This window comes from Chaetomium globosum, genomic scaffold (genome assembly GCF_000143365.1).
Source record: "Chaetomium globosum CBS 148.51 scaffold_8 genomic scaffold, whole genome shotgun sequence".
NCBI classification, from domain to species: domain Eukaryota; kingdom Fungi; phylum Ascomycota; class Sordariomycetes; order Sordariales; family Chaetomiaceae; genus Chaetomium; species Chaetomium globosum.
The window spans coordinates 823,892-836,042 of NT_165983.1; the positions used below are offsets into that span (position 1 = coordinate 823,892).

General features: G+C 56.1%; 6 protein-coding genes across 6 annotated transcripts; 3 read left to right on the top strand and 3 right to left on the bottom strand.

Moving 5' to 3' along the window:
- Positions 1–278: 278 nt before the first annotated feature.
- Positions 279–1,345, bottom strand: CHGG_10981 (uncharacterized protein; the record flags this gene model as incomplete). The annotated part of the gene is made up of 2 exons (XM_001226247.1): positions 279–703; positions 877–1,345. The coding sequence occupies 2 exons, from the start codon at positions 1,343–1,345 to the stop codon at positions 279–281; spliced, it is 894 nt and encodes a 297-aa protein (XP_001226248.1).
- Positions 1,346–2,331: 986 nt separating this feature from the next.
- Positions 2,332–3,048, top strand: CHGG_10982 (uncharacterized protein; the record flags this gene model as incomplete). The annotated part of the gene is made up of 2 exons (XM_001226248.1): positions 2,332–2,602; positions 2,678–3,048. 2 exons carry the CDS (start codon positions 2,332–2,334, stop codon positions 3,046–3,048), a joined length of 642 nt encoding a protein of 213 aa, XP_001226249.1.
- A 635-nt stretch (positions 3,049–3,683) lies between these two features.
- CHGG_10983 (uncharacterized protein) lies at positions 3,684–4,088 on the top strand (the record flags this gene model as incomplete). The annotated part of the gene is made up of 1 exon (XM_001226249.1): positions 3,684–4,088. One exon carries the CDS (start codon positions 3,684–3,686, stop codon positions 4,086–4,088), a length of 405 nt encoding a protein of 134 aa, XP_001226250.1.
- Positions 4,089–4,696: 608 nt separating this feature from the next.
- Positions 4,697–5,305, bottom strand: CHGG_10984 (uncharacterized protein; the record flags this gene model as incomplete). The annotated part of the gene is made up of 1 exon (XM_001226250.1): positions 4,697–5,305. The coding sequence occupies one exon, from the start codon at positions 5,303–5,305 to the stop codon at positions 4,697–4,699; it is 609 nt and encodes a 202-aa protein (XP_001226251.1).
- A 427-nt stretch (positions 5,306–5,732) lies between these two features.
- Positions 5,733–9,231, top strand: CHGG_10985 (uncharacterized protein; the record flags this gene model as incomplete). Its single annotated transcript, XM_001226251.1, has 2 exons — positions 5,733–6,737; positions 6,790–9,231. The coding sequence occupies 2 exons, from the start codon at positions 5,733–5,735 to the stop codon at positions 9,229–9,231; spliced, it is 3,447 nt and encodes a 1,148-aa protein (XP_001226252.1).
- A 290-nt stretch (positions 9,232–9,521) lies between these two features.
- On the bottom strand, positions 9,522–11,137 carry CHGG_10986 (uncharacterized protein; the record flags this gene model as incomplete). The annotated part of the gene is made up of 3 exons (XM_001226252.1): positions 9,522–10,538; positions 10,607–10,714; positions 11,060–11,137. 3 exons carry the CDS (start codon positions 11,135–11,137, stop codon positions 9,522–9,524), a joined length of 1,203 nt encoding a protein of 400 aa, XP_001226253.1.
- Positions 11,138–12,151: the final 1,014 nt, after the last annotated feature.

Here is a 12,151-nt window from a genome sequence, read left to right on the forward strand (position 1 = left end):
CGGATGGCATGTTGGTTTGATTTTGGTTCCATGTGGCGCTGACGGCGGCCCAGAATCCCTCAGAACGGGTTGGGTTCAGGTTTGGTGGCAGCAATCCCACAGTTTGTTCGGCACAAAAATGGATATTTCGAGTTTGCGCCTTTTTCAGATTGGCGAAACTACAGTCACAGAATCAACCTGGAAACCAGCTCAACCTAACCTATATACCAAGCTCGATATATTGCACCTCTAGGCACCATTTATCTCCCTAATCAAAGCCAGTTTCAACTCCCAGCTTTCTATAACTCCGCCATCACCTTGGCCGCCCCCTGAACCGTCTCGTCGGATGCAAGCTTGGCCTGCGCAACCTTGAGCTCGTCCCCCCACGCCTTCCACCTCTCCTCATTGAACCCCTTCCACTCGCGGCCGGCATACTTGCCGTTCGGGATCCCAATCCTCGCGCTGAACTCATAGCCGTTGACCGACAGCTTCCGGAGGTAGGCACCGGCGAAGTTCACCCACAAGGCAGCCAGCCGGACGGCGGTGTCGGAACCAACGCCGTTCTCAGCTTCGAATGCATCCCGCATCACCCACAATCCGAACATGGAGAAATCCAACGGGCCGTCCGGGTCGCTGGAGGAGCGCGCCGTGAGCTGCGCAACAAAGGCGTTTAGGTTCTCCCACTCGGTGCGTTGCTTTGCCGTAGCCGCGGGGTCGGATGAGTCTGTTACCGGCACAATCCATTAGTGCCAGTCCAGTCCAATCCACTCCCTCGGTTTCGAAACGAGGCACACACACACACACACACACACACACACACACACAACAACCACAACCACAACCACAACCACAACCACAACCACAGTCCCATAAGCAAATAAACAAGACAAAACCTACCAAAATTCCACCTATCCCTCACCTCCCACCCCAAGGTCGGCAACTCCCTCCACAACTCGCCCCCCTCATGCCTCAAGACCTCCCCATCCTCCCCGGTAACCACCGTCTCCCTCAACCGCGCCACAAACTCCAGCAGCGGGCCCTGCCGCGCGGGCGGGGTGCGCTCGGCGGCATCGAACAGCGCATTGTACGCCCTCCACACAAAATCGCCGATCGATGCCTGCTGCGTTTGCGTCTGGGTCTGGCCCTGGCCCGTCTGGGTCGTCTGGGTTTGTGGCTTGGCGGCGGCCCGGAGCTGGTCGCTGAATCCCTGCACGGCCGCTTGGACCGCGTCGTCGGCTGTTGCGGCAGTCCCGGTCCCGTCGGGGGAGGTGGAGGAGGAGGTGGTGGTGGTGGTGGAGGGGTCCGTGATGAGGGGTTCGAGGAGCTGGGCCGGGGCCGGGGTTGGGGTTGTGGTGTTGGTGCTCATTTTGCAGTGTCGGTGTCGGTTGTGATGAACAATGTTAACTAGAAATCTGCGCCGGGCCGATTGCTGGGGTTCGTGAGGGAGGATTGGGCGGCTGAATTGGATTAGCGGCGGGTATGAATTGTAGAATTTGGCAAAGTGAAACGGCTTGGGGATTCTCGTTAATCTCATGTGTGATGGGATGGGGATGTGTAACGTGGTTTTGGTCGCGGGACTGCGTTTCGTGGGTTAGGCAGCCGTATGCGGGCAAACAAGGCGGAAGGCACAGGGGGGGGCGGCTTTGGGGTACGTCGCATCGATCTCGGCCTGTCTCGGCGCTGTTGACGTCAGTGGGGTTGCCCAGCGTGCCAACGTGCCAGAGTTGCTGGTCACCTCACTCCCTTTCGCAAGACCGGCCGGTTGTTACCTTGACTAAAAATTACCCTCCCTTAGCTCCGATCTTTTTATTTTTTACCAACAGTTTGCTCACGTTGTGCAGCAAGGTTACCAACCACTTTCCTTTTTATTTTTCAAAGCGACAATTGCATAGGCATGACAGGATACCCTGACGTGCTGCGATCACCGTACCAAACATGTGATCTCTCTTCATTTCGGTTCTATTCATAGAACGAGGTCAACCCATGGAGCCATGCCACGGGGATGACGGCATGAAGGTCGAATCTTGGAGCGTGTCGATCCGAGTGGGCCTCTTCGCTTGGCGGCAATGGTCCCTGACTTGGCAAACGCGTAATTTAGGGGTGTTGCTTCTTTGAGCTGTTTTCTTTACTTTTCATGCTGAATTGATGAATCGAGGTGACGTTGTACCCCCCGGATTGATCTTCCCGCCTTCACAACTTCGGTCACACCATTCAAGACCGGTCACACGATCCCCCAGGCTTCCAAAATAAGCCAACAAACGTCAATCACCCCCCCCCCCCCCCCCAAGCCTCCTCCCGTGTCACCACCCACCATGCGCAAACCTCATTTTCGCCCTGGGCCCTGGGCCCTCTATGCCTCGGCTGGCCACCGGCGGATGCGAACCCTCAAACCGCGCCAAGGGCACGAGCGACATCACGAGTGTCACCTGCGGCAAGACCACCTACACGCGCGACCAGATCGAGGATGCCGTCTTCGAGGGCTGCCGCCTGCACGCCGCCGGCGAGCAGCTGGGCAACAGCCGCTACCCTCACCGCTTCAACAACCGCGAGGGCCTGACCTTTTCCACCTCGGGCCCCTACCAGGAATTCCCCATCCTCTCCAACGGGAATGTCTACTCCGGCAGTGCGTGACCCCCTCCCTTTTAGATACCCACCCCAAACAAACAAAAAATAAAAATAAAACAAAAACATCAAACAGAAAATAAACACACGACACTAACACCCACCCCAGGATCCCCCGGCGCCGACCGCGTTGTCTTCAACCCCGATTACCAAGGCAGCTGTGTGTACGCGGGCGCCATGACGCACACGGGCGCGCCCACCCGCAACGGCTTTGTCGAGTGTGAGGAGGAGACCGGCGGCAGCGACAGCGGCAGCGGCAGCGGCAGCGGCACCACCTCCTCGGTCAGCCCCAGCCGCACTACCATCTCCGGTACGGTGTCCGGGGCGGCGCCGACGGCGACGGGGACGGGGGAGCCGGAGGATAATGCGGCTGCTGTTAAGGGGGTGATGGGGATGGGGGTGCAGGGGGTGGTGGTGGGGTTGGTGGGCGGGTTGTTGTGGTTGTAGATGAGGCGAGCTCGGACCTTGACTCGGACTGGTTTGTGAAGGTTTGAGGGACCGGGCGGCGTGGATTTTTGGGAAGGGGAAGTGAGGGATTAGTTTGAAGTTGTGGCATGTGGTGGTTGAATGAGTGCCGCTTACTAACCGGGGAGCAGAGCTGGGTTCTATTTTATCTTCCTCGAGGTGGATGTTGATAGAGGAGATAGGTGGTTGCTTGGTTCGTGTAATATGAGCATGATACAGTTCATCAATGGTCAGCCAAAGTTGGAAGGCCTTGCCTAAAGATTGGAGTTCAAGGAGTTTCTCCGAAGGCACCACCCATTGGTTGGCGCTCGCCATCACAAAGGTTTGTCCATGACCGTCTCCTTGCTGCTGGAACGAATCTTGGAGTCGTAGTATGAGCGCAAGAGGGCTAGCCCTTTTGAGCAGCGAAGTCTAGAATCCGTCGTTCTTAGGGGGTGATTCTAGACGTGTTCATTTACTTCCCTTTTAGAATGAATTAATAACTTGGTAGTTAACCCTTGGGACCAGATGATTAAAACGCTATTATGGTACTACTTTGCACATCGTTTTACCCCGCCCGGAGCCCCCGCATCCAGTAAGTACAGGGTCCCGTCTCTCCTCTGTCTTACTCATCCAAGATGCCAGAAAAGGAGTACCACATCGACAAAGAGACCCGCGCAGCACTGCAGGCTAAGACCGGCGTGCGGTTTCTTCTCTGTGCCAAGCGCACGCTCGAGTCTCGACGCTCCTCGGACATCATCCCATGGGCGCAAAACCTCTCAGAAAAGATCACTAGGGCCGTGGTTGAAGCAGCCGGGCACGAACTGACCCATTTCGCCATACAATATAACGTGGTCCGATTGCTAAGTCACCGGCCGTACGCCTTCATCTGCTACGACCTCTTCATTCACGAATGTGACGAAGAGGCTCGAAACCAGTTCTCCCAAAACACCCAACGGCCGATCCACGAGATCATCAAGCGTGGAAACAGCTGTCATGTTATCCGGAGCAAGAGAATGGACAGCCCGGTAGCGAACCAATAACCGGCGCTTACAACAGTCTGACAATGGCCCGCGGCCCTACTTCACGGATAGTCTCTATCCGTCACTTTATGTTGACGGGAGACGGATCGAGAAGTCCAAGGATGGGATACCCGATCCCGACGAACCGGAAGGTTGGGACTGGGAGCGTGGGCTTGTGTTTGGGCCGGAGAAAGATGAGTTGGAGGGAGATGACTTCAAGGGAGATGAGTTGAAGGAGGATGAGATGAAGGGACATGAGGCGAGCAAAACTGGGGAGAAGTGACTTCGGGACTGGTAAATGACATGGCCATTCTTGTCAAGGGAAGTTCTAACTGCATCACGACCCACCGGGTAGAATGTCGAGGTCTAGGCCAGAGCCGGTTATCATCATCATCATTTGTCCTAGCATGACGTTACAAAGCGAAAGACATGATTCTTGTTTTAAGAAAACCATGTGGAGGGAAATGAACAAAGCATAGGTAGGTACATGTACTTATTCTAGCCCCTGCTACACATACCCATTTCTGGCCCCCAGTTTGACCCAACTCATTCATTTGTATTCTCATCCATCATGTCTACTTCTAAGGGCTAACAACAACACCAACCCCCCTTCACCCCCCCCACCCCCTCTAAGGACTAACACCCCACCGCAGCCCATCCCACCTCGACCTCCACACCTCCTCATCCGCCACCCTCACCCCCTCCCTCACCTTCCCCCAAAACGCACTCACCTCCGCCGGATCCCTTCGTCGCCCCACTACCCTAGCCTCCTCCGCGCTCTCCGGCCGCACCACATACCGCAGCCGGTCCATCAGCACGTCCAGCTCGGCGGTGCATTCGAGCCCTCGCCGCGACGGTCCCAGCTTGGCGAGCTTGAGCTGCACAGCGTCGCGCACTGTTGTGGGTTGGGGCCCGGCGAGGTTGGTGAGTTGGAAGGGTTGGAAGGGTTGGTGGGTTGTGGTGGGAGGTGGGTGGCTTTCTTGGGCAGTGGGGGATGGACTGGAGAAATTGTGGAGCTGGATGGCGAGCCAGTCGACTTGTTGGGTTGCGGTGGGCGGGGTGGTTTGTATTCTGGGGAGTTGGCGGTGGATGGCTCTGGGGACGGGTGAGCATTTGGGTGTGGTGTTTGGGGTTTGGGGATTGGGTTTGTAAGTCGTTTGGTTTGCCGTGGGTGAAGGCCGGTGGTTAACCTCGAGGGCTTGCGAGGCATTTTCCTCCTGTGTGTTGGTTCTGTCCATGGTTCGTTTGATTTAGGTACTTTTCCATACTGGTTGTGTGATGAGGGAAAATCCTGGGCCCTGTCATCCCTTTATGTCTTGCATCTCGATCATTACCACAACTAAATTCCTAATCATGCTTCGGGACTGTGAAAGATGTGTTTACCTATTCCGAACAGCTAAAAAGCCCCACTGATTGATCCCATCTCAACTCCTTTGTCTCAGTGGTTTACTGCCATCAGAACGAATGCTGTACCACCCACAATGGCACTGTCGGGACATAGGATAGCTTTGTCTTTAATGTACACTGACGGGCGATTTGTATTAATATTAGCAGCTACCGCATCACTTGAGCTGTCTAATTTCATACATCTCCCCATCCCCAAACCGCTCCCAACTCGTAGGTACCTTACTTATCACATTGGTCTGCAAATGATTGGCGTTCAAAATGACCAACACCGAACTCTCCCCATTCTACAAGCTGACCACGCTGAGTGTCAGTGTTGTGCGGGGGAACGATAGCCAGCATTTGTCTAAACCACTGACCTACTTCATTCGGGAGCCCATCAAGCAAGACGGTTCATATGACCCCGAGGTATACAGCTGGGACGAATTTGAGGATCTCCTCGTATATCGCTTGAATTTTAACTGTCATACCGAGGTCGTCGTCTTTTGCCAATACGGCTCGGACAGTAAAGAAACACGGAGGCTGGAGGTGACAGACGAGCACGTTTGGTTAACTCTGTTGCTCGACATCACGAAAAACAATATCGTGGTATCGGAATACGGCCAGCTCTACTTTAACATCTTGCCTCAAAAGAACCACCAGCCGTCCAAGATGTTAGGGAATTGGCCGCAGGAAGACTTTGAAGGGATTTTCGACGACTGGGTCGTTGTTCGATCCCGCGGCCCCTGGTCCAGGAGCCGGTCCCCCACAGATAGTTCTCGGCGGACTGTCATGGAGGTTGTGGAATATGAGATTGAATCCGACGAGGAGGACACGGCGGCCCACAATAAGCATACTGACCAAGGGGCGGTCGCCGATTTGCATAGGTTTGTGTACGAGGGCGTGGACGGTGAGATGTCCGACGACGACACCCTGACTTCAGACTCCGAGTCGAACTACAGCCAGCAAGAAGGGCCAACCACGCCTACATTTCCGGAGTCTAAAGTCGGGTCCTTGTCTGAAAAGCCCATCGTTCCCCGCAAGACTGTCAGCACCGTCGCAACAAGGGGCAAAGAAAAGGCTAGAGGAGGTGCCGCTACCCGGGGCACCGCCCCCACTCGCGGCAACCCACCCACAAGAGGCCTGCCCATCTCCCGCCCTACTACTGCCTGGGGTATACACCCCACCACCCGTGGTGGCACTCGCGGTGGCCGCGGCACCATCGGGGGAACCAAGGCAGCCAGTCCACCACGTACCAAACCAACTCCCACCACCACCACCACCCCCGTTTCTTCCACCAAAACCACCAACCCGTCCTCCACCAAAACCACCCCCACAGCCTCCTCCACCACCACCCATCCCTCCCCAGACCCCCCCCGCCCCCGAAACCAAAGCCACCCCCACGGCCACCTACCTCAACCTGATCGACCTCGCGGCGGCCGAGTACCAGACGGCCAGCGTGGCCGACGCCGACTACGGGGCGGTGGACCTGGACACCACGGTCGACGCCTACGTGGGCAGCTACAACGCGGGCAACTCGGAGGCCGAGTGGAGCGCGTGCCTGGACTATTTCAAGGTGCACGAGGCCGAGTGGCGCAAGCGCGAGTCGATCGCGGCCGTGTCCAAGGGCGGGCGCGTGAGGGTGCCGATGAAGAAGCTGCAGGGCACCATGGTGGGGTTGTTTGACTACCAGCTGATGGGGGTGTTGAAGCTGATGACGTTTGTGTTGGGTGATGTGTCGGGTGGGTTGTTGTGTGATGAGCAGGGCCTGGGCAAGACGCAGGAGATGTATGGCCTGATGGCGTTTGCGCATTCGTTGAGGAAGTGTAAGAATGAGGTCCAGGCGGCGTGGAGGAAGAGTGCTAAGGCCGCGGCCAAGCCGGGTGGGAAGCAGAAGGGGGGTTCGGTGGGTCAGCATAACCCTCCGGGCAAGGAGGGTGCCAGGCTTTGTCCGTTCGATGACCGGTACAGGTTTCGATGCTACTGCTACTCGGAGCTGACGAGGCAGTTGGCGGACCGGTTGCCTGACGGGCCGAATATCTTGGTGGCGCCAGCCAGGAACTGCGCGTCTACCGTCAGGGATGCGAAGTTGAAGCTGGATACCAAGGTGTTTAAGATCCGTGGCTTCCACGAGGGCGGCGACAAGGAGGATAAGTTGACTCCGGCCGAGGTGCAAAAGCTGCGACCCATCATCACCCCAGGCGAAGACGGCAATTGCAAGTATCAGGCTGGTCTAGGACAGAGCGACTACATCATTATCGTCTCACCCGAGTTCATCCCCCGACTCATGACCCACTTCGCTATGAAAGTCTCTGGGGGCGTGGGCAAGATGAGCGGGCTGCTGCCCGGTATGATCCTCATGGACGAGTTCCACGAGTATGCCATAGCCAAGGACTGTGAGGAGAGCCGGATCGAGGCCTGGCTTCAGCATCTCAAGAAGTGCTGCCTCGACTCGAACCAGCCGACCCCGTTGACATACTTTGTCTCGGGGACTCCTTTTGGTGAGACCCCGGCCGATATCCACCCAACTATCTCATTCCTGGAGAAGGAGGTCTGGAAGGATGAGAACCATCGGTTGAACGGCGCCACCGTTGCTTCGTTCGACGCGCTGGTTGACACCTTCAACAAGCTGACCAGAATCCAAGCCGATGGAGAGACAGTTCCCACTCCCGATATTGTTGACTACCGTCACCGGCTGGACCGCGTGCTGAAGCCCATGATGCTTCGCCGTCTCGGCACCGACCAGTTCCAGGGCCGCAACCTGACCGACGTCGGGCCGCTCAAGGTCAACATCACCGACCACAACCTCCCCTCCCATCTCACGGATGACATGCAAGCGCTCGCCAACAGAACTCGCGACCTCGCCGCCGCAGCAGCCGCCAAGCAAGGCATCCCCCTCCCGCGGTTCCTGCGCAGCAAAGCCGGCGAAGCCATCTTCCTCAAGCTCCGGCTCGCGTCTACTTTCCCGGGCATCGCCGCCCCCAGCAGCGCCGAGTTCAACTTCAACATCGCTGAGATCCATGCCAACCTCGCCGCGGCCAGATTCGACGTCACCAAAACCCCCTACCACGAGCTCATCCCCGCCTGGTCCGCCGGCAGCCCCAAGCTCGAAACCCTCACCCAAACCATCGCCACCATGCTCAACGACAAATCCCCCATCCCCGGCGCCCCCAGCGTCTCCAAAAAGCTCTGCATTTTCACCCCCCTCGAAGCCGAAGCCGTCCTCCTACAAAGCTACCTCCTCCTCAAACGCACCCACCCCGCCTTCCGCCACCTCAAACCCATCCTCCTTCACAGCAGCCTGTCGCAAACCGAACGCCAGCGCGTCCTCGACAGCTTTCTGACGGAGGGCAACTTCCCGCCCAACGTACTCGTCACACCCGTGGCGCTCGCCGGCACGGGGCTCAACCTGCAGCGGGCGCGGTACAGCACGGTGACGGGCCCGGCGTGGACGAAGCGCGAGAACCAGCAGGCGTACTACCGGATCCACCGGGTCGGGCAGCGGCAGGAGACGCGGCTGGGGCTGCTGACGAGCCGGTGGAACCCGGCCGAGCGAGTGGTGCTGGGCGCGTACGAGGGGCGGGGCGTGGAGGGGGACGGGCTCGGGGAGGAGGTGTGGGAGGTGGGGAACCGGTTTTGTGCGGCGGCGGCGGAGGAGGCTAAGGCTGGTGGGAAGGGGGGGATGGTGGAGAGGCATCAGGGTGCGCGGGTGGAGGATGATGTGGAGAGAAGGGAGAGGGAGAAGGCGGAGAAGATTGCTGAGAAGTTTAGTTTTTTTTGAGCATGTTTTGATAGATGAGATTGAATTTGACTAGATTTCTTTGCAGTATCCAGTGATTAGGTACTATTAGTAGTACATGTACCAACCTTTTGTCTCTTGTCAGCCTTTAATCGAGTTGATTGTTGTTGCTACTTGGGAGTTGCGTGTAATGTTTAAAGTGTTGGTTAACAACACCGTGCTGGGTGGCGATCTCTAGTCCGGACGCATGTTATCAAGAATTAGGGGAAGTACTTGAACCGCCTACCGGGGTGATAAACGGGGCTCAGGTGCATTCATGCCTTCTCATTGTCTCACAGGACCGAAAGGCTCTGGAGATGACTGAGTGCCTGCGTGACGATTGTATCAACCTGCCTCCACCTCTGCTCAAGCAGTTCCCGCTGAGCGGCTTGTCCGACTTGCAGCCCCCCAACATCTTGTACAGCCTTGCCGACCATGGCCGAGTAGTCGACGAGCAGTGATCTTAGCAATGTATACGCCTCCCCTCGGCAATGCTCTCCACAGCCTTCTCCATCCAAGGACTCTTTCCATTGCCCCCGACTACCACAGCACAGGAGCCGAACGGCGGCCTGCGTTTTCTTGCATCCAAGGGTTTCGCTATCCAACATAAACGGGCCGAGAAGCCCCTCGCCTTGGAGCAGCTCCTTATGAGCCGTGCTTGGTTTTGGCAGGATTACCTCGTCGACGCAAACTTCATCCCACCGGTTCGCCGCCGGTAGAAAACCATACTCGGCCAACAGGAAGTCGTTCGTGTGCGCGCCGTAGGATATATAAACCTCCTGATCACCGTGATAATCACGGTCTGCCGAAACGATGAAGCCGTCCTTGTCAAAGGTCACTTCGCATCCGGTGTCAGCGTGGTTGAAGAAGTCCGCTATGGGGACTATGGCCAACCTATCAACTGGGGGGTACTTCTCCGTCCGCGGAGTAGCGTAGTAGAAGGTTCTCGTATTGATGACAAACCAGCTGTGTAGGTAGTCGTCCTGACGCAGGTCCGGAAAGGCCTTGGCGACCTTGTTCCAATCCCGGTGGAAGCTGTCCTGCTGCTTTTTCAGGAGCTCTCGAGCGGGCTTCGGGAGAAGCTCCTGAAGTTCCTTGTGCCACATAAATGGCAAACCAGTGTTGAAGTCGCCCAACGTAGGGAGGGAATCTTTCCACGTAGACAACCCTGCCATGCCGTCGACTGTCAAATTGGCGGCAAGGAGGGCGTGGATCGACATATCAGGTGGCAGCCTGCCGGAGATGCGCTCGGGGACTGTGTGCAGGCTGTGAACCAATTGTGTGGGGACTCGTAGGATTTTTTGCCCTCGCTGTAGTCTCACTTTTAGATTGGATCTGTCGATAGAAGGAGGATATTGAAGGAGTGCATCTGTCGTACCTTGAGACGGCGGTGTGCCACCATTCCGGCGCCTCGACCGGGGATATCCTTGAGGCGAACTCCCTTCAAGAGGACCGCATTCTCCTTAGCCAACCTTGCAAGGTTATCCTGTCTCTCCATTCAGCAGACATGCAGCAGGTGCTCAGCAGGGAGGCCCGCGTTGAAAACGGACACAAACAATTGCAAGGGACGAGAATCTTGCCACACATCAGCTGCATTTGGCGGGGAAACCAGCAACCAACGCACAAGGAGAATTGCGGGGCATGTCGCAAAAAACTAAATCGGCATTCCAGCTTCCAAAGTGTTAGTTACCGAACTTTAAACTTTGACGCGTACCCTAGTAGGGCCGGACAGGGAGACACCAGGGCAATCCAACTATAGTCTATAGCCAACCAATACAAACCGAGCCGCGTGATGTATAAGTAGAGCCACGGGGGTGATTAGGTCGCGTACCTGTAGATGCCGTGGCGCGAGATGTTCGGGCCGAGCGTCGGGTCCGTAGAACAGATAGGGGCTCCGGTTGCGTTTCATCTCAAGTCAACAAAACACCCCTTCACTCCGTACCTTCCAGCACCATATATACCAGGGCAATGCTCACACCGTCACCGCCTCCTCCCAATTGAACTAAACACTGGTTTAGCTCAGCGGTATTGGGAGGAGGACCGGTTGGACACCAATCGAAAGAGGACCGGTTCGACTCCCTCTCGCGGCGGAAAACTCTAAAGAAAAAGAGTTTTCGTAACCACCAACCTCCATTCCACCGGGGAATGGGGCTTGGTGGTGAGCTTTTTGGGTTTGAGTTTTTTGGTTTTCTTGTTTCTCTTGCAGGCTTTAACGTTGGGTTTCCCATACCGTGTTCTCGCCTTGATTCCGGCGTCTTGGAGCATGTACAAGTATCTCCAGCACCTGAAGCCATCTTTACAATAAATGCCATCGAGCAATAAAAGGCCGGTGCAAAACCGGGTTGCAATTGAGTTTGTAAGCAAGATAAATAAATTACTTGTGTTGAATAACGTGGTTATGCATGGTTTGTGAGGTTGCTTGCATTGATCAGAGCTTCCAGATGGTGGGAGGCTCTGTTTCTATATACAGAGAGAGATGGGGCTGCAGGGCTCCCTGTTATCCACCAGGCTCCCTGACTGCCACCATCATGACTTGTGACCTCTGTATCCATTTCAGCAACTTGCTCAAAGTCGGCTATCACTGTAACTGGATGATCCCTCACGAACAACAACAACAACAACAACAACACAAATAATGATCTCCTACAAAGATAGGTAGGTACCTTACACATAGCCCAACCACTCATGTCCCACCCTCCGCCTCCCAAACACAAGAAAGCATCAGCAAACCCTAAACCCACAACCAACCCCAACTCAACCCACCCACCCGCCGGTTAGACTTGGTGAAAGGGGAAGAAGAAACAACGAAAGAGAAGAAACGAGAAAAATAGCGGGGTACTGAAAAAGGAGTAAGGAGGCGAGAGGGAAGGGGGGAAAGCCAGAACAACGGAGACTAGCCTAGATAAGACGAGAGAAGCAGGGC